The sequence below is a fragment of the Strigops habroptila genome, chromosome 3, assembly GCF_004027225.2.
Source record: "Strigops habroptila isolate Jane chromosome 3, bStrHab1.2.pri, whole genome shotgun sequence".
Classification (NCBI taxonomy): Eukaryota; Metazoa; Chordata; class Aves; order Psittaciformes; family Psittacidae; genus Strigops; species Strigops habroptila.
The window spans coordinates 71,008,583-71,030,491 of NC_044279.2; the positions used below are offsets into that span (position 1 = coordinate 71,008,583).

Here is a 21,909-nt window from a genome sequence, read left to right on the forward strand (position 1 = left end):
CTGGCAGCTGATTTACTGTACAGCTTATACATACAACTGGCAAAAATTTGGATGGGCCTTGTCTAAAAACTTCTCACCTACCTGAATAAGCAGGAATCAATAAGTCAGCTCTCAAAGCCATGTTTGTCCAACCAGAATTTTTTTTCCTCTTTTTCTTCCTTACGTGAATTATCAGGTCATTGTGTGTGGAGTATTTTACCAAATACTCCAAGCCTAAATCAAGGCTTGTGCCTTTCTTCCACGTATTTATGTATGGATTGTTCTCAATGCTGTTTATATCCTCAATAATTATCAAAAAAAGTGTCACTAATGTGTAGAGTAGTTGAACTTATATTTCTGTGCCTGAACAGAAGCATAATCATAGAATCACAGAATGGTTTGGGTTGGAAGGGACCTTAAAGCTCATCCAGTTTCAACCCCCTGCCATGGGCAGGGACACCTTCCACTAGAGCCGGTTGCTCCAAGCCCCATCCAACCTGGCCTTGAACACTGCCAGGGATGGGGCAGCCACAGCTCCTCTGGGCAACCTGTGCCAGTGCCTCACCACCCTCATAGTGATACAGTCACCAGACACCACACAGACATTTTACCAGGATACTTGATGATGCTGGCCCTCATCCTAGCTGTGTGGGCTCAGAAATACACCTAAAAAGCAAGCTGTGTTGAGGGACCAGCACTGCTCTAGCCCCCTGGAAGCATATATTTGCAAAAATCAAGACACAAGACTGACAGCAGCTCTCCAGAACAGAAACTGGTAATACCATGTTCATCACAGTGCATTTGTGCAACCCTGTAACATGGCCGAACTGATCCTGAGCAGAGTTGTCTTTTGGATTCATACCCCCCCAAATAAATAAATAAATAAATAAATAAGGCCGTATGTTTATAGTTGCAACATCAAAACATAGTTGCAACATCAAAACATAACTGTATATCCTAAAGTTATAGCGACTATTAGCATTTCTGTTTGTCGTGGCTTAAGCCCAGACAGTAACTCAGTACCATGCAGCTGATCGCTCACACGCCGCCGTCCCCACCCCCCCACTTCCTCACCACCTGGGTGGGATGGGGAGGAGAATCAAAAGAATGCAAAATGCATGGGGTAAGAACAGTTTAATAACTAAAATAAAGTATAATACAATACTACTACTACTAATAGTAATAATAAGGGAAATAATGAGGACAGAGATATAAAACTAAAAAAGGAAAAGGAAAAAACAAACAAAAACCAAACACAAGGGATGCACAGTACAATTGCTCACCACCCACTGACCACTGCCCAGCCCACCCCCAAGCAGCAATGGGCCCCTCCCAGCCAGCTCCCCCAGTTTATATACTGGGCATGATGTGCTGTGGTATGGAATACCCCTTTGGCTAGTTTGGGTCAGGTGTCCTGTCTCTGCTTCCCCCGGCTTCCCCTCCTCCCTGGCAGAGCATGAGACTGAAAAGTCCTTGATTGGGGTAAACATTACTTAGCAACAACTAAAAACATTGGTGTTATCAGCACTGTTCCCAGACTAAAGCCAGAACACAGCAGTGCACCAGCTACAAGGAAGAAAATTAACTCTATCCCAGCTGAAACCCGGTACAGCAGTTGAGTCTAGGGAGGAACAAAGAACCTGAGTTAAAATAATTCCTCTCCTCGAAAGTGTGTTGTCTTGCATTGCCGAGCTGTGGGTTTGTTTGAAATTGGGCATGTCTGTTTTACAAAAGGGTCTTAGTCATCCTCTGACAGCTGTTACAAAGCAAAAGCTGCTTAGTAAAGGAAAGCTTCTATTAAAAACATCAGCTGGATTTTGCAATGATTACAGAAAGTTATCAGTATAAAATGGTATTTTTAATGAGACTGCTGATACAGAAAACCTTTAAAGTTTTCTACTTTATAAACAGTATTCCTAGAAAAATGGAGCTGGATGTTAGAAGTTACAATGTGTCACTGCTTGCAAATTTGAACTATTTATTCTTACCTGGCATTAAACTGCAGAATTTCCTCTCTGCGTGTGATACTTTCTGAAGTGACCACCTTCTCATTTCCCTTTGTTAAACCATGTTCCCATCTTGGACACATCTTTACCTAATATTCCTCTTCTGTGCATTTACAGTAGTAAACATGGTAAAAAAATTTAAAGCTGACTTGCAAACTGTTTATTTCATTGCTTGGTTTGCACTGGCCCCACTCTCTTCTGACTGTGAGAAGTCTGTTCAGTCCCCAAGATGTTTGCTCCCTGTATTGCTGGGTGCTATGGCTGCTTAGGAGGGAACTGGATTACCTTACCTCTGGTAAAAATGGTAAGCACCAGTAACACCGGCCATGTAATGGCCATCTCTCCTGGATGTTGTGCTGGAAGTACTCAAACAGCATTTCTACAACTCGCACTTGCCCTTTGGCTCAAAGGCAGTGCTGAGCAGCGGTTTCTTAGAAGCAAAATGCAAGTCTTCACCAACCAAGCAGCACTGAGCACACTACCATAACTGGCATGTGCCATCCACCTAAGTTACTCTTACCCACTATCCCTACTTCCCCAGCTGCAGGTATCTATCTGAATCAAGTAGTGTACTGCCACTCCTTTGCTGCTGCTGACACCTACATCTCATAAAATCTAGGCAGAATATCATGACAAACCTGATTACAAATGAAACCCATTAAATGATGTGGTGGGTTGACCATGGCTGGCTGCCAGACCCTGCCCCAGCCTAGTGGGGTAGGAGCTGGCGGTTCATGAACAACCCTGTTCCGTACTGCACTACTGGTAAACCAAAGTTGTTTGCCTCTGCTAGCTTGCTATCTGTCTTCATAGAATGGGTTGGGTTGGAAGGGACCTTAAAGACTATCTAGTTCCAACCCCCTGCCATGGGCAGGGACACCTTCCACTAGACCAGGTTGCTCAAAGCTCCATCCAACCTGGCCTAGAACATTGCCAGGGATGGGGCAGCCACAGCTTCTCTGGGCAACCTGTGCCAGTGCCTCACCTCAATGTAAAGAGCTTGCAAGGATGGACCTGTTATCAAAATAAGACACAATCTTCACAGCTTCTCCTCCTCACGTAGTGCAGGATTGAGTAAGAGATTATTACATTGCTGCTGCTCAGTTTTGTCCTAAGTAGCTAAGAAATGTCCTCACTCAGAAAAGAGGTTCAATATAAATTTTTGTCAGAAGTTTAGATTCAATGCAAATGACTTTTTGATCTGTTCATTTTCAAATGCAATCCAGTCAGCTGTACAGGGACTCCACTACCTAGGAGCGGCATCTTTAAGAAAGTTTCCAAGAACTCAGAAATGTAGTGAAACATGGTACTCTCATTATTGAGAAAGTGAAAACCATGACAAAGAATCTAGTGGTTTGAATGCCTGTTTATTTACTACACACAAGAAAGTTATCACTGCAGTTTCAGAAGTGGAAAACATGGTAACTTTTCCTTTTTGTGTGTTAATGGAGAAATAACAGATGACAAAACACAACCAGCCATATTTTCCATACACACACACATACACATCCTCTCCAAGAATAAAGGCTTTAAAAATTCTACTAGCTATAAAAAATGTTCTTAAAAGATCTCTTTTTTTTGTAGGAAAAAGATGTTTGTTTCAATTTTCTGGCAAAAGATTAACATGACTTTTGCTACTCCAGTTCTTAGCTGAAATGCTGGTTATGCTCAGAGGAAGAAAGGCATACTAGTATTCTCATTTGCCATGAACATGTAGATGAACATGATTTTGTTTTGGCAGAAAAATCTTATTCTGCACAGGTATGAAAGCTCTCATACAGAACATTATCCTCTCTCAATGCTGACAAAACTCATGTCAGCAAATGAGCTTGTCACGTATGCTCTATTATAAATCTTTCCAAAGAAAGAATACAGTCAACTTGCATTTCCAACATCCTGTGTTTTACTGGGTTTAAACACAAATGGGAGTATTTTCCTTTAGATATCATGCTGCTAGTTTCACATTTCATATAAAAAGGAGTTCTGCACAGCCTTCTTACACCAGCTAATCATGGCTAAGCTCCTGGTTCACAGTGCTGAAGTAATAAGGAGTTACCCAGTGTATGCTTGTCAGTCATCATCCAGATGAATTAAAAAAGAAGTGCTTCTAGAATACAGGTTTAGATTTTTTAGATCCTATACAAAGTTTATCTTAAGGCTTTTGCAGTACACTATAGCTAACAAGCACTCATTTAGGAACATTAAAGCTGTGATAAACTATCTGTCTATGTATTAGCAACTTTAATCTTAAACACGTGACCGTTCAAGTTTTACTGTCTGCATATATGTATGCTAATTGCTCAATGCTAATAACATCTTTCTCTGGGAACAATTAAATATTCAACTTACTTAATCTTCAGATTTTTAAACGTTTCAGCTCTGTGGCTGAAGATCTGTCCCTAGGTAAGCACATTTTTCCTGCAAGAAAGTTTAAAGACCCCTTGATTACACTGCTAACCAGTGTATCTCCTGCAACTAAAGGGCTGTACTCCTCATGAGAGACAGTCACCCACTGTCCTTCCCAACAACTGTAAGAAAACCATGAAGTTGCTCCACAGGAACAGGATGCTGCTAATCAAGCAGTGCATTTTGCACCTGAGTATGGTATTCTTAAATGGCCTTTGAGTTGCCTCCTCTTCTCCCCCATCAGCACCTGCCAGCACGCTCTCATACAAAGGTACAAAGTCATGGAAGACTTGTGTTCTCACAGACCTAAAATACATCAGTTATTTGATTGGAGTAAGTCAACTGAATAGTACAGCACCAAGCAACCCTTGTTCTGCTTCATGTCTTTGGTACTTGTTTTCAATGAGAAAATTAACAAGTTAAAATAACTCTGTTCCTTCTCAACAAGCCAGTTTAATTTTTGAGGCTTTGTTGGTGAAGATTAAGTAGGGACAAACCCCAGTGCTGCTAAGAATTTATGCAATGAGTTCATCATAGAGATTGTACAGTCTCATTTGCAAACACTTGAATGTCTACTGTTGCAGGAGACAGATTATTAAAAAAGCAGGTTTTATCAAATTTTGAGTTAAAATATAAACGGGTAGAAGGAAAGAGCCTCTGACCAATGAGCACATGTAAAGGTCCTGAAATAATTATAACTAAATATTACTTAAACTTGGCAGTCATTGCTAATCATCATGTTACAACCATCCGTGAATTAATCTAATAAATTTATAAAAGTCTCTAGTAATGCATAGAAATGTGATACCTGCTAAAGAATAGGAGACAGAGACAGGATTTTAAGAATTCTAAGACATCCTTTGTGTCTTTTACTTCTCATTTTCTATTGCACAGAAAGGATGGAGAATAAATGTTTCTGCACACTCATCTATCCAATTATATAACTTCTAAAAATCACTTTTTCTCTCTTAAGCCAATGCTAAAAAAATGTTTATACCAGTTAAACATAATGATGACAGGTTTTGGTGCTACAGCATTTTAGCATATGCCTGGTCAACGTATTCTATGAGATATTCTGGATAAATCTGCTGCTTCTCAAAAATGACAAAGATAGAAGGGTTTGAAGAGCTATTCACACAACTGTCATAAAAGCTGTGTTTGTCCTTCATGGGAGGCCGAACATAAGAAGGATTACCAACAGTGAACTCCCCCACCAGCACCCGGGCCAGAAACATGGTCTTGGTGCGTGAGTCTTCCCTGCAGTAGTTGTCAGAATAAGATGCATCCCTTGCAAAATAGCTTCCTGCAGAAGAGACACCAAGATAGAATTGATAAGACACCAAATTGTAGAGAAGTGATACAGTGTGAAAGCAAATTCATAAGCAAATCCATTAAGCAGTTCATGAATAGCCTTCCCAAAGCCTTCATATGTCCTGTATGTCCTTCTTAGTGAAAATGACCTACAGTATTTTTCACAGCACACATATTAAAAAGCCACACAAAAGTGATGTTTCAAATGTCGTCATATTCCTCAAGATTTCCTCTTGACCCTAGATGTCCACCCTTCCCAATCTCACCCAACTCCCTCTCCTGACAGAGGCTACTATTATTCACTAGCACATTTCTGAGAGTTACAAGGTATTCAATTGGATGGGTGGGTAGTCAGTCAGTCAGCCTGTCTCTTGGTTATTTCCCTTGGTATGTTGATCCTTTCCTGTACACAGGACAATGTAAAGGAATGTAATTTGCTAACAATGCAAAAAGCTTATAACCAGGATGGCATTTACTTTTCTGAAAAAAAAAAAAAAACCCAAAAAACCAAAAAAAAAAAAAAAAAAAACACCACACAAAAAAACAAAACAAAACAAAAAAAAAAAAAAAAAACACAAAAAAAACCCACCCAAAACAAAACAAAACTAAATAATGCCACATTGCCTTCCTGTAGGAGCTTGGAGAAATTAGAATAGAAGTAGGCCTGGTCTCTAGGAAAATCATCCCTGTAACTGGCCTCTCCTATGCTTGTCTTCTTGCAACGACAGAGTGCAGCATAGAGGCAAAGGCCTTTCAGTATACCTTAGCTCCAAATGATCATCTTGCCAAAGTCAGCTATGTTGTCCACATCATCACAGAGATAAGCCTTAGACTGGATGAGTGTCCTGACTTTACACCTCTGCAGTAACTACTGAGAATATTTCAGCAAGTCTAAGGTTAATGAAGGAGCTGAAAAACAACCTTTGCCATAGACCGTCCCATGAATGCCGCAGATCCTCCAGTCAAAGTTTTGCTGACAGATGGCATCAATGTATTTTCTACTGGTCCCATGAAATAAAAATCGCTCATCCACAGCATTTCCGCCATTACTCTTCTGCATTTGTTCCTTCTGCCTGCAATAAGAAGCAGTGTATTTGCAGTTCCATTGTGGCTGAACCCAGACAGGTTCCAGCCATACTAGCACTCAGAGACAAGTTTAGACGAAGAGTATATTCTGACAATCCTTATGTTAAGGCCTAAACTTTGGGCACACAGGGTATCTTGCTGTCTAGTTGCATACAAACATGTTTTCATTATACACAAATGCCTCCAGATATTTAACAATAAAAATGTTTTGTTTCATTCACCGCCTATTGGGAGAGGGGGAGGAACCTTGGCATTATTTTTTTCTAAACACAGGAGTTCAGGTTAAAGCTTTCCCTCAGAGGGTTTTCAATTTAGTTTTGAAGGCTGTTTCAGTTTTGACCAGCTTCAAAACAGTGTCTGTGCCAAATGCAAGTGATTACCAGCTTCAAGGCTCGAGTGGAAGGCAGCTGTCCTGGACAGAGGCCTGGCAGAAGTCAGAATGATTTACCCAGGATCAGGAATTCCTCCCACAGAGCTCAGCTGACTATTCAAAACTCTATGTCTTGACTGAGTTTTGTTTTTTTCAGTACTTCTTTATCTACATGTTGATCCTGGCTAGGTATTTCAGTTTGGGGAGTGGAAGCAGATTCTTGAATGCAGCTGCATTTCAGGAATGCGTACGTCTATCTTTAGCATACAGCTAACTGCAGAAACAACAAACTTCATGAACACATACCAGAACAGTATTTTACACATACCACTGATACAGTTCCCAGAGAGATGGGTTCTGAACTCTACGAATCCTTTTAATAACTGTTTTGGGCATTGTGCGTTGAAAGCCCACCTTGACTTTCTTATATTCTTCAGAAGAACTGTCAAGCTCAATCAGCTGTAAGGAAAAAGATTAAAAAGCTACTCTCATCTTTTACTAAATCGTAACAAAGCCACCCTACCTAGTGCACTACTCAGACCTTTAAAGTCTTTTTTGTGAAGCAGAGGTATGAGGAGTGAAAATACTCTTGGAAAGAAGGCAAATTAGAGATCCCTGATCTGTAAGAGAGCTCTCAGCTAGCGTACATTAACTCCTGGTGTTTAAGACATGCACGTTGCTCTCTCACAGGACATTAAAGGAGCTGCATGCTTTTGTGCACCCACCCAGACCCTTTGAATATTTGGCCCTAGATACATTTGCATGCATATATCAAAGAGTACCTAAATACATAGAAGAAATGAGCACATAAATACAAAACATATATAGGGAAAATTTATGTTGCAGTATATCAAAGAATACCTCTACACCCATGCTTTTTAGATCTTTATACTTCCTATGGCCAGTGAACACAAACTGCACTGCCCATTATGTTTTTAAATAAATTGAAAAGGCCAACCATTTGATCAACCATTTTAGGGAAGAGTAGGGACACACTGCCAAAAATCAGTTTCTTACATGCTTTCCCCTGAAAGCAAGCAAAGTTTCCTAACTGCGTGTTTTTCTTAGGAACATTAAGAATGTCAATGTTAACCTTCCCTATTTTTTATTGAAAATTTCTTGAGGATTTGCAGTTTGCAAGTCAGTAAGTTTCAATCTTCATGTAAGAAGATCTTTTCTGTAGGTATAGTTACTGGAGTTGACAGAGGTGGTGGTGGAGGCAGGCAGGAAGCCAGCAAAGGTAAACCAGGCAGCTATTAACTGGGTGTGCTACAAAGGTAAACAAGTTCACTCCACTGGACTTATGGTACATTTTAACAAGTGATCCCAGCCTGAACTTTGCTGATTTCACTAATGCTCCATAGATGTGCAACAGTCTACTTACACACAGCTCACAGAATGGCTACCCTGAAGTTTAGAGGCTTCAGCACAGGTTGGACTTCAAAACTACGTATCTTGGGCACCAGTAACAGTCTTGCTAATACAGCCTGAGCTTCAGCCAAATTTGCCAAGTTACCAGACCCAAATTTATCAACGCCTCTACATTACGTTACATAGGAAACGTTCATCTACAAGGGCACAAGAAACACTGAACTTGTGATTGTAACAAACCTATATGTGACAAAACATATGGAGATGATGGAGTGAAAAAAAACCCAAAAAGCTCCAAACCTTGAATCCCACTTCAGGCAGGGCAGATTTGTCCCAGTGAGATGGAATGCCCTTAAATTCTTCTGCACATTTAAAGCTCCTGTGCGTTACAAGACATTACAAATAGGTAATTAAACAAACCATATCCCCACATTTTATGTACCTATGATACTAAACATTTTTGCCAAGTTTAGGGAGAATAGAGGTAACTGAACATATTAAGAAATATTTCAAAATTGTCTTTTCATTTCAGTACATGAAAATATTTGTTCCCAATCATCATGTCAAGACTTATGGCAGGAAGCAAGATGCCAAATGAGGGGAAAGAAAAAAAAAAAAAAATAAAAATATATATACTGAACTAAATATTGAAAGTAGTTTTCTTAGTTGCAAAAAGCTGAATGTATACATAAAACCTCTGCTACAGTGGGATAAATAAAAATACATCCAGGATCATATCAGTATGGCAGAAACAGGATAGATACAAACAACCCTCCCCTCTACTTCCACCCCAATTTTAATTAGTGTGTTTAGCAGCTCTTTTCAGTGTTGTTCAAGAAAAATTTCTCCCCTTGCAGACTCTTATTGTTTGCTCCACCTTTAATAACTACTTTCCTCTCAGCTTGTCTGGCTGTTCTTAAAAGAATTGTTTCCAAATTTTACTTAGCTTTGAAAATTACTGATCTCAGACATCAGAAAGGCTAGTATGCATAAACATTATTGCTTCCATCTGTATCAGCTGCTCTAATAAGACAGCTCCCTCTAATCACCAGCTTCCTACAACACTGATACATGCTGAATTATTTCCTATGCTTCCACACTTACTGTAGCCAAGTCCAAACTTACTTCACCCACAAGGCTCCTGAGTTGCTTGAAAACTTTTGGCCAGGCTGCAGTACTGCCCTGGCTAGACATTGTTGTAGGACAGGTATGTCCCTTCCCCTCTCAGTTCCTTTCACAGTTGACTTAACAGCTACTGCTCCACTTTATTTACACCTTTGGAAGACACTGCATTCACAATGCACTAAATCCATCACCTCAGAATGAGCAGTTGCAGTTTACCTGGCTCTTGTTTTCTCTACCTCTTCCTGAGACACAAATATGGGTCTTCGGCAAACCTCTCTCTCTGTCGAGTAGCGAAGGTTTTTCTGAATCATGTCTGGGGAAAAAATACAACAAAACACCCTGAGCAATCAGAAAGATGTCTTAGAGAGCCTTCGCACTGCAGCCACCAAGTTGTTTTGTCAAAAATGTTGACAAAAAAGGCACCAAGCTTTTTTTCTAGCATCACAAACGGAAGTCAAAGCAGGATGTGGAACCCACAGTCTGTGTAAGTCAGTTTCAGTTTTACTTTTAACTTTAAAAGGAATGATAGACACTGGTAGCTATTTTCCCTTCATTGTTCCTCCATTGTTCACTTAACCGAGAATTGTACAGTAAGTATCTACTTTTGCTCCGTGGATTGCATCCCCTCCTCAACTTGCAATCAAGATACTGTTTTCCTACAGGTAGTTGTAGATTTCAAACCACATAAATGCAAGCTAACAGCTATCACAGGCCATTCATTTTTATTGACCACCAATAGAAAAACAAGTCACAGCAATATGAATTTTAGACATATTCTTTCTGGATCTTGGAACCTCTGTAGCTACTGCCACATTATAGTAGCAACTAAGAGTCAGTAGCAGCCAGGAGAACAGGCTCCATCTTCAGAGAGATACACAGGAAGAAGACAAACAAACAAACAAAACCACTTGGCACCACCAAGCCTAGAAACTTGGAAGACATCTACACTTGCATACATCTGCCTAAGTCACTAAAAAAGCCCAAACCTTAGGAAAGAGATTTATTTACAATGCAATTTTCTCTTCTAAGCCAGATAAGTTTCCCCAGCCTATAAAGAAGATTACAACATAGCTTTCAACTAAATCACCAGCAACGTATTACATGCCCTTTCTGTTTTCTTTCCCCTCCCACAAAGAATGAGATAGCATTGAAGAGTTGGATCAAAGGCAACTACACCAAAATGACAGTCTAGGCAGGCCTATTCCCACCACCACCATTCCCCACAGTTTTTGAAAAGGATACCTGGAAAGGCAACAGGTCAGAGAGGACAGTGCCATCACAAATGGCTCAAATATCCTGAACTCTTGGAAACACATCTTCCTACTTTGAAATAGTTTAGGTATTTCCTCAGCTTTTCCAGACTGGCAAAGCTATGAAAAGAAAATAACTACATAAATCTTGCAATGGTAAAGATTATCTGGACCCTACACCTTGCCAAAGTATTAATTTTTCTGCAAGCCACTGATTAAAGCAGACCAGAAGCTGGCTTGCCAAGTCTTCCAGAAGTTTCTCACCATTTGTGTTGGCGCATCAATGGCAATGTCACACTTGGACTTGCTGGCAGACATTTTGAAACCTAGCACAAGAACCTCTCAAAACCAAAAGGTTTGGAGGAATAGAAATGCCACTTTGCTTCTGTGAACAGCTCTTATCCTGCAAACTTTGACAGAAGTTCTGTCTTTGTAAGCACTGCAGTTCAAAGTTCAAATTTCTCTCTCCTATCTCCCGTAGCAATGTAATTTAAAACCACAAAAGACCTGGGAGAGATAGACAAAAGAAATAAATAAAAGAATAAAATAAAATAAAATCCAAATAAAATGAAATAAAATAAAATTAAATAAAAAACATAAGAAAATCCAAAGCAAATGGAACCTACCTGCAAAATTGATTTCATATTCGTGTCTTCCAGCTTTGAAGTTCAGCGTTGGAGAACATTTGCTTATGTATGCTTTCTCCAGGTCTTCACTGGAGACAGTGGCAGCTACATGGTCCACATCCTGTCAGGCCAAACCCAGAGGGAAGAAAAAAAATAAATCTCCTGGTCTCTTAAATACAAGCAAGTTTAAAACCCAACAACTGTCATATGGTATCGTGGCCGAAATATGTATCAGCTTTTGGGCATGACAGTAGCTATCAGGCAAAAGCTATGTATTAAGCTGTTGAAACATCTCCCAAAACAACCAAGCAGTATTATGAAGCCTATGCTTATACTGTGCATGCTACGAACACTACTACTGAGACCCCACATTCACCAACTAGACCTTAGCAAAGACGCACAGAGTACTACTGGAACCTCAGAAAAGGAAGTTTTAGTCAGGAGCAATAAAAAGAATGTATTAATGTGATCCTATCTGACATGACTCACTGAAGTCTGTCAGTAATATTTGTGGCTTACCAGTGAGCACTCCCCTACCTGACCCAATCAAATTCCCAAGGAAATCATCCCATTAGGCCTCTTAGTCCATCTGTATAGTATGAGTGAGAGGGAGGGAGGAGGAGGAGGGTGACAAGACAGAGAAGATACAAACACTGTGCACTTCTCAGTAGATCTGCACTTTCAACACAGAGTAGAGAGTCTCCCCATTTCTCCACACTTACTTTTTTTCCATACTCCTGCCACAGGTCATATTCATCTTTCCAGTACCAGATCCATTCTGTTGTAAGAATGAAGTGAGGGGGTCTGGTCACAGAAGAAGCTGTAGAAAGACGTCTAACCTTTTCGAATCCACAGCACATATTCAGAAAAGAGATACGTGGCAAGGCATAGCCATCTTCAGTAACAATATTTCTAATTCTATAAAGGAGGAAGAAAAAAGGGAGGGAAAAAATCAGACAGTTTGTGAAGCTTTACTCCTAGGATCAGAAGCCCACCATAAGTTTGCAAATTAGGTCAACATCACTCAAAAGCAGAACAGAAGCCTGCAGTTTCCACAACAATCCTAACTCTGTTTTGTGTTTGCACATTTTTTGTATTACAGTATTGCATCTCACAGTGGTTCCACGGGCAGTAACCATTATCAACTTGTAAATTAGTGAGTTACATAAGTTGAACAGAAACAATGGAAAATACACACTGCCTTCCTCTTGCTAAACAACTATATTCTAAAGAGAACAGTGTTGTAACTTAAGCATGGCTTCAAATAACCTCTAAAGTAACATAAGAGGGCTAGGTAAATTCTCCAGTATGGGACATAGCATACTGGTATGAGCCTCTTCCAATACCCTCTTTGTGCTACATAACCAGTTCCAAATCATTAAAGCTATTTCCATATTCTTAATGTTCTCTGCATCCAAGAGTATCTCTCTCTCCAGGCACACAAGGTATTCTACCAGTTCCACAATATGAACTTGGGAAAAGGGGGCAGGAGGGGCAAATCTCATGCTACCTTTCCAATCTTCTCTTTCACCTTTTGAGGTGGAGGTTATTTCTAATCATGGGATCAAGCTGTGTATTGACAAGTTCTAACCAAAGACAGATTCCCACAAGTGATAAAACTCACCATTCTCTGCAGCTATCCAGCCATTCTTAGTGAGGATTAAGACTTCCTACAGTAGCAACAGTAGGAAGTATTTATACTTTTACAATCACAGAACTGTTGTGGATTGACCCTGGCCAGCAACCAAATACCTACGCAGCTGCTTGCTTACTCCTCCTTTCCTCCCAGACACAACAGAGGGTTGAAAATAGGAAGGGCAAAAGCAAGAAAAGTTGTGGGTCAGTATCAAGGTAATTCAATAGGTTAAGAAGGGTGTGTGTGTGAATAAACAAATAAAGCAAAGCAAATTGCTCACCACCTCTCAAGGCAGTGTAATGCCTAGCCAGCCTCCAAATAGCAGCTACCTTGGTAAACAAAAACCCACCTCTCTTCCTCTGCCCCAGGTTTTATTGCTGAACATGATGCTGTATGGTATGGAGATCATGTTGGTCAGTTCAGGTTAGCTGTCCTGGCTGATCTTCTCCCAACCCCTTGCCTGCCTCCAGCCTACCCACAGCAGAGGAGCAGGTCAGAGCAGGACAAAGAGAAAGCCCTGACTTGGGGCAAGTACTGCCCAGCAACCCCTAAAACACTGGTGTATCATCAGCACCATTTTATTCACAAACCCAGAAGACAGCACTTTAGGGGCTGCTATGAAGAAAGATAACTCCATCCCAGCCAAACTCAGTATGGTAACCAGAGTGTTCTACATGGAATCCAGGCCTAAGAAACGGATCTCCAACAACAGTAGATCAGCAAAGTGAGGTCAGCAGAAGAATACCAAATAAAGCTACTTAGGTAATGACTGCAGTAGAATCATAGCAATTTACAGCTACTAAGGGCCTGGTCCAACATAGCAAACTCTAAACATTATTAAATTTCAAGAGTTTATACCCAGTGTAATCGGGGTCACAATATGCTGCTTCTACATCTTCCATATTCTTCAAGTCCTTCCAGATATTACCATGAGAGACCTGCCATCTATATGGCAAGTGAAAATGAGTTCTGATACACTTGTCTGCAAAAGAGAGAGAGATGCATTATTTTTACAGGTTATGAGAAAAACACCAACATTGCAGGAATGTACATACAGCTGGTGAGAGTATCAAATGCATGACTATGGAAATTGTTCACCTATGGAATCTTTACAAGCAGCAGTTCAGAATTTTTCAGCATGAACACTCGAAACTTAATTTTTGAGCTTAGACACCAGTTCATTTTCTATACCTACCAGATTCTATTTCTGCAACAAAATTGCTAGCAGGAGCTCAGTAATGAAGGACTACCCTGTATCCTCAGTTTCAAGAGTTAAAAACTTACAATGAGTTGAGATCACAAGCTCATGAGGCTATTATTTCATATACAGAAATAATAAAAGTGTAGACTCAAATATCTGTGCTTAACCACTCAGTCCCAAAGTGGTACTACTGAGGAAAAAAATAAAAACACAAACAGTGCTTAGTTTTAGGATAGGAGGAGAAAGACTGACATGGTTTAACCCCAGCTGGCAACTAAGTACCACAAAGCTGCCAATCATTCCCGGTTTCCCCAGGGGGATGGGGAAAGGGAACTGGAAAAAGATAAAACCCATGGGTTGAGATAAGAAGAGTTTAGTAATTGAAATTAAGGAAAAAAAAAAAAAAAGAAAAGGAGGATAACAAAAAGAGAGAGAGGAATAAACCCCAAGACACACAAGTGATGCTCACCACTCACTGACCAATGCCCAACCCATCCCCAAGCAGCAATCAGCCCCTCCCAGACAACTACCCCCAGTTTCTCTACCGAGCATGAAGTTGTATGGTATGGAATATTTCTTTGGACAGGTTGGGTCAGGTGTCCTGTCTCTGCTGCCGCCTGTCTTTTTTGTGCACCTCCTCACTAGCACAGCATGGAAACTGTAAAGTCCTTGACTCACGATAAGCACTGCTCAGCAACAACTAAAACATCAGTGGGTTTTCAGCATTGTTCTCAAACTAAAGACAAAACACAGCACTGTACTAGCTACTAGGAAGGAAATTAACTCTATTCCAGATGAAACCAGGGCAGTATCCACCCTATATTCTACACCATTTACGGCATGCCCAGGTCTCACACTTTCCAATACATCCCAGTTAGCCACCATCACCTTTTCTGTCTTTGGAGATATATACACACACACACACACATACATACACACAGATATCGTTCCTTCAGTCTCAAAGTCCTTTACCCTTCAAGAAGTCCCTAAGGGTCCAGGCCTCACCAGGAACAACAGCAGCGGTAGCAGTGGCCGAGGTATCACAGGTATTACTCAGAAATCTTTTAAAAAGTCACGGAGCAGTCATTTCTCAGTAAGAGTGAAGATCACATCACCAGTACAGACATGCATAAACTTGAGACTGGCTTTCACAGTAGAACAACAGGCAACTTAAGTACAGGGAAAGTCAAGGAGACTGCACCACACAGTTCATATGAGAAGGCGTGCAGTACATCAGGGAGCTACTACAGGTCAAGACCATCAAGAAGGAAAAGAATGACAAAAGGACAACAAGAAAGCTGGCACAGCAACCTTTTTCCTGGACAAGCTGGAACATTTTGAAAGGGAGATAGTTCAGACAGATGGAACATAGAGAGAAGAAACAAGGAAGAATGTAGAATTCAGAGTATCTTTTGTAGCTGTTTGGAAATAGGATTCTTATCATTCAGGAATCCCTTAGGTGAACACAGGTGGATATTATACATTTCGGAAAAAAACAAAACAGCTCCTTTGTTTGGCACAGCAGGTAGGTCAAGCACATTCCTACCAGCATTCAAGATTTTGCTAAGGTTTAACTAAAAATAAACATAAGCTCTGAAGTTTACCCTTTCTGTGAAAGATGTCTATCACTTGCTCTTTATGAGAAAAGGAAAACAGACTGGACTTGCTACATTCACAACCTACCTTTAAAGCCACAACCTTTGTACAGATGATATAAACAGATCTGTTCCAATTCATCATCATTTGTACTTGAAGATTCCCGGCTAGAGCTGTGTTTTCTCTCTAGAGGGAGGAATTATAAGCCTTATTAATACACTTTGTTTCAACAAGTCCTCTTTAAAGTGCACCTATGGGTAGGGAAGATAGCTAAAACCAGTGTTTATAACTACATAACTGCAGTCAGTTCCAGAAAGACAATGAAGTCTTTGATAACTTTGTATACTCAAAAAGTCCTATCCCTTTCAGGCGTTGACTTTCCTGTAACTGCTAAATTCCTCACAATTTTTAGGTTTCACTGCAAAATAAAAATAGGATCCAATGCCTTTACACTTCTAGACAGACTTGAGTTAGCCATGCATTCCACATCACTGTTCACACTGGCAGCTATAAAATCTGATGTCTCAAAATTTGATACTTTTGTAAATTAAACACACACCTAAGGAAACAAAGAAGGGAAGAAGCAACTGTGGGAGAATAGCAGAGATGAACACACACACTTGGATTTTCCATTCTGTTATCTTTTTGTTTCCTGCTAAATTATACTTAACTTACAATTGTAAATAACTTCAAAAGAAAAGAACAAAATATAACATCTCTAAGAAGTAACTAGGATAGTGCTGCCTGTGAATTCTTGTTCTAGGCAATCATTAAAGAAAAAAAAAGATAAAATAGTTTAGAATCACACATGTAAAGGCCACCCCTATTCTTAAATAGTTCTCTACCCTTGTTTATGGTTTTTTTTACTGCAAAAAGATCTCCCTATTTCCAGTTCCTGTTATGCTTTTCTAACCTCAGATTTGATTTTTATAAACACCAAACACTTCACTTCTCAGGAACCCATAATGCCTTGAATTCACTTGTCAAGACACAGATCTCTGTCAAGGTTCCTCCTTAAAGACGCATCAAGATGTGAATTCAGTTTTCTTTTTCTTTGTGACATCTGTGAGAACATTACATGGACTACAGCGACTCTTCTGATGTTTTCAAAATATGGTCTCATTTACCTTTGAATGGTGAAGACATGCCATCTTCCATGTCATACATGTTCCTATTGCCATTTTTTATGTCATACATATTCCTATAAATGGAGGGTAGTTGCTCAATAATGTTGTAGCTCAGTCCCTGCCTCTCCAGTTTCTCATAAGATTCCGACTTTAATAAATCATGGGATCGCCTGCAGCTGCTGCCAAATCTACACTGTCCCCGGAAATAGTACTGGCAAACATGCAGTTTGGTGCAGATCTTTTTATAGGTACAAGATCCATAAGGTCCATCACCTTTGTTATAATGCAAGCAGACCTTGGACAAAGGAAAAAAAGAATAAAAAATTAAAGATCAAAGCACAATGTGCTCATATAGACTGTCTGAATTAACGATTTTAAAATTTTTACAGTTATGTGTTTACATTTGCATTTAAAAGACTTATGCGAGTTTCTTCTTCTTGTTTTCCAAATGATTACTTGATAGCTTTTCCTTTTCCCCGCTCATGTCTAGAAAGATCTTTCAACAGAAAACCACCATCTTAAAAACATTCTCAAGCAGATTTTGTTCTAAGTCATGTAAACATAGGATAGTGGATTTTATGGTGTCACTACTCGAACTCTTTGGTTTTCTAGTTTTGAAATAGTGAACATTTTTGACCTGAATTTGGTGGCAAGAGGTCCCAGATCTGACTGGGATAGAGTTAACTTTCTTCATAGCAGACCATACCACCCTATGTTTTGGATTTTTGACTAAAACAGTGTTGATAACACACCAATGTTTCAGATACTGCTGAGCAGTGCTTGCATAGTGTGGAGGCTTTCTCTTTTTCTCCACTCTGCCCTCTCCAGATTAGGTAGGCTGGGGGTAGGCAACAAGGTGAGAGAGGACACAGCTGGGACAGCTAACTCATTCTGGTTTATCTCGGCAAGCAGCCAGGTTAAAACTCATAGATTGAGATAAAGACAGTTTAACAGGACAGAAAAGGAAGTGACTATAATAATCATAAAAGAATATACAAAATGCGATGCACAATGCAGTTGCTCACTATCCACTGACCAATGCCCAGCCTGTCCCTGAACAGTGGGCTGCCCCCCCCAACCAACTCCCCTGTTTTACTGTTCACCACAACATCATATGGTATGGAATATCCCTTTGGACAGATTGGGTTAGTTGTCCCAGCTGTGTCCCCTCCCAGCTCGTTGTGTACTCCCAGCCTCCTCACTGGCAGAGCATGAGAAACTGGACAGTCCTTGACTCTGGGTAAGCACTGCTTAGCAACAACCAAAACATCAGTGTGTTATCAGCATTGTTCTCATACTAAATCCAAACACAGCACTGTACCAGCCACTAGGAAGAAAATTAACTCTATCCTAGCTGAAACCAGGACATAGTACAAACTTGCCAAAGGGATATTCCACACCACAGAATATCTCGCTCCAAAATAAATTAAAAAAAAAAAAAAGAAAAAAGGTGGGGGGTTGGGTGCTGCTGTTTCTTCTCTGTTTCTTCTTACAAAGTGGTCTTCACTCAGGCACTTGCTGGGCAACAGTCTGCTTGTGGAAAGTGGTGGCTAACTTCCTTTGCAACACTTGTTTTGTCCTCGCTTTCCTACACTTGCTAAAACATCTTTATCTCCATCCACAAGTTTTGTCGCTTTTTGTTCTTGTTTTCTCTCACCTGCCCTGCTGAAGGCAAGGGAGATGGGAGTGAGTGAGGAGGCTGTGCAAGTGCTTAGCTGCCAGGTAGGGTCAACCCACCACAGTCGAGAACAAAGGCTGCACATTTAAAGTTCTAGATTTGCATTATGCAAACAAAATTGACACCTAACCATCCAGTATCAAGCCTCTTCCACTTTGCGATGCTCACTGAAACACAAGGCCAAGAAACTCACAGTATTACTCACCTCTGGTAAGACAGAAGGGTCATTCTGAAGCAGAAGCTGGCGAAGTTCATCACTGTTTAAACTCTCAAGTCCATATTGTTTTAGAACAAAGAGATTGTGGTCCGAGTGGAAATTGTGAGCAAACCTGCATTCCTTCCTACAAGTTGAGAAACCCAAGTGCAAAACAAGTGTAACAGACTAACACTATTTTGCTACCCCAACGGTATTACACTAAACAGTTTATAAAGCACACCAAAATAGCTAGTTTCTGAAAAAATCTGTATCGTTCCTTGACGAAGCAATTATGTGATTTGCTAAGCAGATTACATAATTGCTATGAGGATAATTGCCACGCTATTTCTGATTTACAGTCATTATAGCATTAGCATAGTCTGACAATATTGGCATTTTTGACCTGCGGCTCACAACCATGCGTAAAGAAGACACCAAAACACCAGAGTAGCACCCCCCCCCATTCAAATCGACAACCACACTCCCCAGCTTCACCACGCAGCACAAAGTGCTCAGATCTCGGCGTGTGCCGGGAGGGGAGGCCTAAGCTTTCACTCTCGACCACGGAAGGATGGGGTGGGAGCACCAGAAACAGGGTGGTGAGCTTGGGAGGAAGCGCTGCAACCTGTGAAGCGTTCAAGCCTGTGAAACAACCCCCTGTGCCCCTCTCCTTTGGGGGAGCGGGGAGGGAAAGGCGGGTAAAAAAAGGAGCATTTCCCACACGGAAAGGGCAGAGGGGCTTTTACTGAAGCCTTCTTTCACTGAAGAGGGCACACCGAGCGCAAGGCTGAGCCTCCCCGAGGCAGAGCCCCCCTAAACAAACCGGTTCCAGGCGCAAGCTCCCAGCCCACAGCGAGAGAGACGGAAGCGGCCGCAGCCACTCCCCTCGCTGTGCCACGACGACTCGTTAAAGTAACAGACTCTTCTCTCCATACCACTTCCCTTTCCCACAGCCGCGTTCGGTGAGCACAACCACCGGCAAGGGGGCAGCCAGCGCAAGCCGCCTCAGCGCCCAGCTCCGCTCCCCGCCGCAGGGCATACGCGGCTTGGCTTCGTGGCGCCCCGAGGCCAGGCGAGGCCCTGGCCCCTAGAAGGAGGGGAAGCCGCCGAGGCCAGGAGAGGAAGGCGGGCCGCGCAGCCTTCAACCGCGCCCGGGGGCAAGGAGCCGCACACAGCCTCCCCCGCAGAGGCAAGCGCCCCCCGCCCGCCCTGTGCCCCGGCAGCGCAGCGCGGGGAGGCCGCCCCTACCTCTCGTGCTCGTTGCGGCAGAACCCCTTCAGGTGGTACTTGCAGAGATGCAGCCGCCCGCACCGCCCGTCGCAGCCCGCACCGTGCTCCTGGCACAGCCGCACGGGGCTGGTGGCCACCACCACCACCTCTGTCCCTGACCCCGCTGCTGCTGCTGCTGCCGCTGCCGCCGCCTCGCAGGGCCGCCGCACCAGCGTGAACTGCTGCGCGTCCTGCAGCACCAGCGCCAGCTGCTTCATCGAGGGCCGGCTCGGCAGCCGCCGCTGGAGCTCGCCCTGCTCCAGGCAGCCGCCGTTGGCGCACAACAACTGCAGTGCTTGGGCAACGAGCGCCATGACCGCAACGAAGCTGCCTTCCCCGGCTGGAGGTGTACGGGACCCAGGCAGCCCCGCCCCGGACGCTCCGCCCACCGGGGTCAGGAAACGAAACGAAACTGGCGGCGGGGGACGACCCCTCCGGGGAGGGGCCAGGGCAGAGTGGGCTGTGTAGTGGTGCAGTGGCGTGCTTCTCTTGCAATGCGTTTTACAGCCCCATTATGTCTGGAGCTATAGGCTTGGTCGCTCTCTGAGTCCTAACCCTTATCCTAACCCTAATTTGAATGGCATCTTGGAGGTGAGGTTCTCCAGTAGAATGGGTGTCCCAGATGAGAAAGGTGTTGAAGAAGCAGTGTTGGTGCAATACCATGCTCCCCTTGGCATACCTTTGGCAGCCCCAGTATGGGTTCATGAAGGACAAGTCCTGCTTGACCAACCTGATCTCCTTCTATGATAAGGTGACCCGCCTGGTTGATGAGGGAAAGGCTGTGGCCATTGTTTGTTTGGACTTCAGTAAAGCATGTAACACCGTCTCCCACAGTGTCCTCCTGGAGAAATTGGCTGCTCATGGCCTGGTTAGGAGGATTCTTCACTGGGTAAAAAACTGGCTGGATGGCCGAGCCCAAAGAGTGGTGGTGAGTGGTGGTAAATAGTGTCACATCTAGTTGGCAACAGGCCACTAGTGGTGTCCCTCAGAGCTTGGTGTTAGGGACAGTGTTGTTTAATATCTTCATTGATGATCTGGATGAGGGGATTGAGTGCACCCTCAGTAAATTTGCAGTTGACACCAAGTTGGGCAGAAGTGTTGATCTGCTGGAGGATAGGAAGGCTCTGCAGAGGAATCTGGACAGGCTGATTTGATGGGCTGTGGCCAATGGTTCAACGAGGCAAAGTGCCGGGTCCTGCAGCTGGGCCACAACAACCCCATGCAATGCTACATGCTTGGGAAAGAGTGGCTGGAAAGCTGCCTGGTGGAAAAGGACCTGGGCATATTGGTTGACGGCCTTCTGAACACGAGCCAGCTTGTGCCCAGGCATCCAAGGCAGCCAGCAGCATCCTGGCTTGTATCAGAAATAGTGTGGCCAGCAGGGCCAGAGAAGTGATTGTCCCCTTGTGCTCAGCACTGGTGAGTCTGTACCTCAAATCCTGTGTTCAGTTCTGGGCCCCTCACTAGAAGAGAGACATTGAGGTGCTGGAGTGGGTCCAGAGAAGGGCAACGGAGTTGGTGAAGTGTCTGGAGAACAAGTCTTATGAGGAGTTTAGTCTGGAGAAGAGAAGGCTCGGGGGGACCTTACCGCTCTCTGCAACTACCCGAAGGGAGGTTGTAGTGAGGTGGAGGTTGGTCTCTTCTCCTAAGTAACAAGCAATAGGACAAGAGGTAAC

General features: G+C 42.5%; 1 protein-coding gene across 2 annotated transcripts; it reads right to left on the reverse strand.

Annotated features, from left to right (window-relative positions):
* Nucleotides 1-3,331: 3,331 nt before the first annotated feature.
* LOC115605259 (protein mono-ADP-ribosyltransferase PARP12-like) lies at nucleotides 3,332-20,641 on the reverse strand. Of its 2 annotated transcripts, none has more exons than XM_030479472.1 (12): nucleotides 20,213-20,641; nucleotides 18,974-19,109; nucleotides 17,091-17,385; nucleotides 16,051-16,149; nucleotides 14,025-14,148; nucleotides 12,253-12,448; nucleotides 11,531-11,651; nucleotides 9,871-9,967; nucleotides 8,830-8,908; nucleotides 7,487-7,617; nucleotides 6,624-6,775; nucleotides 3,332-5,694 (listed from the first exon to the last, which is right to left on the reverse strand). In XM_030479472.1, the coding sequence occupies exons 1-12, from the start codon at nucleotides 20,545-20,547 to the stop codon at nucleotides 5,420-5,422; spliced, it is 2,040 nt and encodes a 679-aa protein (XP_030335332.1). In that variant the 5' UTR covers nucleotides 20,548-20,641; the 3' UTR covers nucleotides 3,332-5,419. The 2 variants fall into 2 exon arrangements, with proteins under 2 accessions (XP_030335332.1, XP_030335333.1); XM_030479473.1 differs by lacking the exon at nucleotides 20,213-20,641 and adding an exon at nucleotides 19,788-20,062.
* Nucleotides 20,642-21,909: the final 1,268 nt, after the last annotated feature.

Excerpts from the sequence above, each read along its gene's own strand:
- LOC115605259 (XM_030479472.1), bottom strand. The coding sequence starts at position 20,547 with ATGGCGCTCGTTGCCCAAGCACTGCAGTTGTTGTGCGCCAACGGCGGC. Across the intron at positions 14,149-16,050 it reads CAAAGGTTGTGGCTTTAAAG|ACAAGTGTATCAGAACTCAT; the intron begins GTAGGTTGTGAA and ends TCTCTTTTGCAG. Across the intron at positions 11,652-12,252 it reads GGCAGGAGTATGGAAAAAAA|GATGTGGACCATGTAGCTGC; the intron begins GTAAGTGTGGAG and ends TTGGCCTGACAG.